This window comes from Ursus arctos, unplaced genomic scaffold, assembly GCF_023065955.2.
Source record: "Ursus arctos isolate Adak ecotype North America unplaced genomic scaffold, UrsArc2.0 scaffold_5, whole genome shotgun sequence".
NCBI classification, from domain to species: domain Eukaryota; kingdom Metazoa; phylum Chordata; class Mammalia; order Carnivora; family Ursidae; genus Ursus; species Ursus arctos.
The window spans coordinates 5,845,476-5,848,783 of NW_026623067.1; the positions used below are offsets into that span (position 1 = coordinate 5,845,476).

The 3,308-nt window shown below is 34.5% G+C and overlaps 1 protein-coding gene across 1 annotated transcript; it reads right to left on the minus strand.

Moving 5' to 3' along the window:
• Window positions 1–1,625: 1,625 nt before the first annotated feature.
• On the minus strand, window positions 1,626–2,585 carry LOC113261859 (olfactory receptor 14A16-like). The gene has a single exon (XM_026508180.3). It carries the CDS (start codon window positions 2,583–2,585, stop codon window positions 1,626–1,628), a length of 960 nt encoding a protein of 319 aa, XP_026363965.3.
• Window positions 2,586–3,308: the final 723 nt, after the last annotated feature.

Below are 3,308 nucleotides of genomic sequence, written 5' to 3' on the forward strand. Positions count from 1 at the left end.
CAATCATAGAAAATTATAAATAAAGTGTATTTTTCATTATTGTTTAATTTATATTTTTTTATTTTTATTTTTTCAAGAGAGAGGTAGGAAGGGCAGAGGGAGAGAGAATCTCAAGCAGGTTCCATGGAGCCTGATGTGGCCTGGATCTCATGACCCTGAGATCATGATCTGAGATGAAATCAAGAGTTGGATGCTTACAGATGTTGGTGAGGATGTGGAGAAAGGCAAACCCTCTCACACTCCTTGTGGGAATGCAAACTGGTACAGCTACTCTGAAAACCAGTATGGAGGTTCCTCAAAGAGTTAAAAATAGAAATACCCTGTGACCCAGAAATTGCAATACCAAGTATTTATCCAAAGGATACAAAAACAGTGATTTGAAGGGGCACATGCACCCAAATGTTTATAACAGCAATGTCCAGGATAGCTAAATTATGAAAGTGTTTAGATGTTCATTGACAGACGGATGGATAAAGAAGATGTGGCATATATTTACAATGGAATATTACTCAGCCATCAAAATGAGTGAAATCTTGCCATTTGCAACAACAAGGATGGCACTAAAGAGTGTTACACTAAGAGAAATAACTCAGTCAGAGAAAGACAAATATCATATGATTCCACTCATACGTGGAATTTATGAAACAAAACACATGAACTTAGGGGAAAGAAAGGAAAAATAAAATAAGATGAAAACAGAGAAAGCAAATCATAAAACACTCTTAACTATAGGAAAAAAAAACACCTGAGGATTGCTGGAGGGGAGATGGACGTGGGGAAGGGATAATTATTTCCACAATTAGAATTTAAAATATTAATAATTTCATCACTTTCCATATTTTATACCACCCAGAAATGTTGAAACAATATAAATACATGACTGTAGTAAATAGAAAACTTTATGTAGGTGTAGAAGTGTTATCTATGGAGAAATAAATCTCCCAGGCACATTGCTCTCCTATTTTATTCTTCAGTGATATAACCAATATACTTTTGAAATAACAGTAAATGTTCTATTTACCTGTTCCAATTTTGGAGTTACATAATAGCAAATAATTGCAAGAATGTATCAATGTATATTCATATATATATATATATATATATATGTGTGTGTGTGTGTATATATATATATATATATATATAGTTGTTTGTTGTTGTTTTTATAGCAAGTGGTATACTGTAGCAGAAACAAGGAAGTAATGCAATATTAAAGAGAATCAGAAGACTCAGGCTCAGCATCTGGGAAATATTTTTGGTAATGTGAGACATGCTTCCTCTCTGGATCATAAATCAGGACACTGGGGAATCCACATTCTTATTGAAGGAGGGAACTTTTAGGACTCACTAGCCAAGTAAACAGAATAAGGGTATATAGGCTGACTCAATAAACAGAAGTTAAAACAGCCTACCAGAAACCAAGTACAAACTAAAAATGTGCGCGTTTTCTCTAGCAATGCTCCAAAGCTGTCAGTCCCAAATGCAGCTTTATTAATATTAGTGTATTTAACTACATTTGGCCAAGTATTACCACTGTGTTTCCAGGTAACACCAGAGATAAGTATAGAGTCACAGCAAAGTAGATAGATTTATCTTATATTTACACAGATATTAAAACGAAAACACCTCTACTCTAGGAAAAAATTAAGGATATTCTCCTTTATCAAGAGTCTTCTGGTGATCAGCTTCCCCAGACTTGTCTTCATGGCCTTGTTTCTTAGGCTGTATATGATAGGATTAAGGGAAGGGGGCAACAAAATATAGAAAGAAGATAGAACAAGATCAGTGAATGATGCACACCCTAAAATAGGCTTCAGGTAAGCAATGAAAGCAGTTGAGAGAAAAAGTACAACAACTGCCAGATGTGGAAGGCAAGTGAAATAGGTTTTTGACTGCCTTTTTGTGGATGGTATCTTTCTGACGGTGGAGAAAATATAGACGTATGATACTGTGATGCAAATAAAGCAACAGAAATCCAGGACTGCATTCACAAGAATGAATACAATTTCTGCAGTTATATTATCTGAACAAGTGATAGCCAGCAACTGGGGAATATCACAGAAGAATTGTTGAATTTCATTGAATCCACAGTAAGATAAGGAAAACGTTCCTGCTGTATGTATAACAGATATCAAGCCACCACTGAGCCAGGACAGAGCCACCATCTGCACACATGTGCCCCTATTCATGATGGCTTCATAATGCAGGGGATGGCAAATGGCAGCATAGCGGTCAATGGACATCCCTGTGAGGAGGAATAACTCTGCCCCTGCTGAAAAGGGCACAAAAAAGACCTGGGCAACACAGCCAAAAAATGAGATAGAATTGCTGTATGTCAAGGAATTGACTACAATCTTTGGCACAACAGTTGAAATGAGACAAAGATCAAACAGGGACAGATTCCTTAAAAAGAAGTACATGGGTGTGTGGAGGCATGGGTCCAAGGATGTTATGGTAATAATGAGGCCATTCCCCACCAGAGCTAACAGGTAAATTACTGTAAAAAGCACAGATTGTAAGAACTGAAGACTCCATGGGCCAGAAAATCCCAAGATAAGAAATTCTGTCACCACTGAGACATTGTTCATTTTTGATGTAACATTCTGCATTAAAAAAAGAAAAGGTATGGTTAATATGGTTAAAGTGGTCAAGAATTCAAAATATAGTTATTTTTCTTCAGTAAAGCTGAAAAAAAAGCTGTGCTAATACTTACCTCATTAATCAATGTATGTAGGAGAAAAAGTCAAAAGTACTTTTAAAAATGCATTTTCCTCATCAATTAATCCATATTTTTCATCATTTTATTTCTCTTTTTAAGTGTCTAAGTGTTATAATGCTATGCAAGCATATTCACAAATTCACAACAAAAATACAACCTGTGTCTTATAGAGAAGAATCTCAATTTATAAGTGAAAGGAAGTGGAGGGATAAGTATGAAGTATCCAATGATCCCATGTTACCTCCTCTATCCATTTGCTTTGCAATTTTTATCTTTCAATGAATTGATTATTTGACTCATAATCAATTATTCCCATATTTATCTTAAAAGTAAACTTCATGAAACAATAGGCATTCCTCCTTTTACTTTAAATTTAATTTATCACTATATTGCTTTAATCTTTTCTTTTATCTTCTGATATTTTAGATTATTGTTTATAATTGATTCTATGTAATATCACAGAATTTCTTATTTTAGCCTTCTGGATTGCTATATATTCTTCCTTGTTACACTCATACTCTTTTTAGTTATGTAGTTTTCAAAATTTAAGGCCATTTTATGCATTTTTGAAATCCACATGCCTAGATGGATT

Excerpts from the sequence above, each read along its gene's own strand:
- LOC113261859 (XM_026508180.3), bottom strand. The coding sequence starts at position 2,585 with ATGAACAATGTCTCAGTGGTGACAGAATTTCTTATCTTGGGATTTTCT.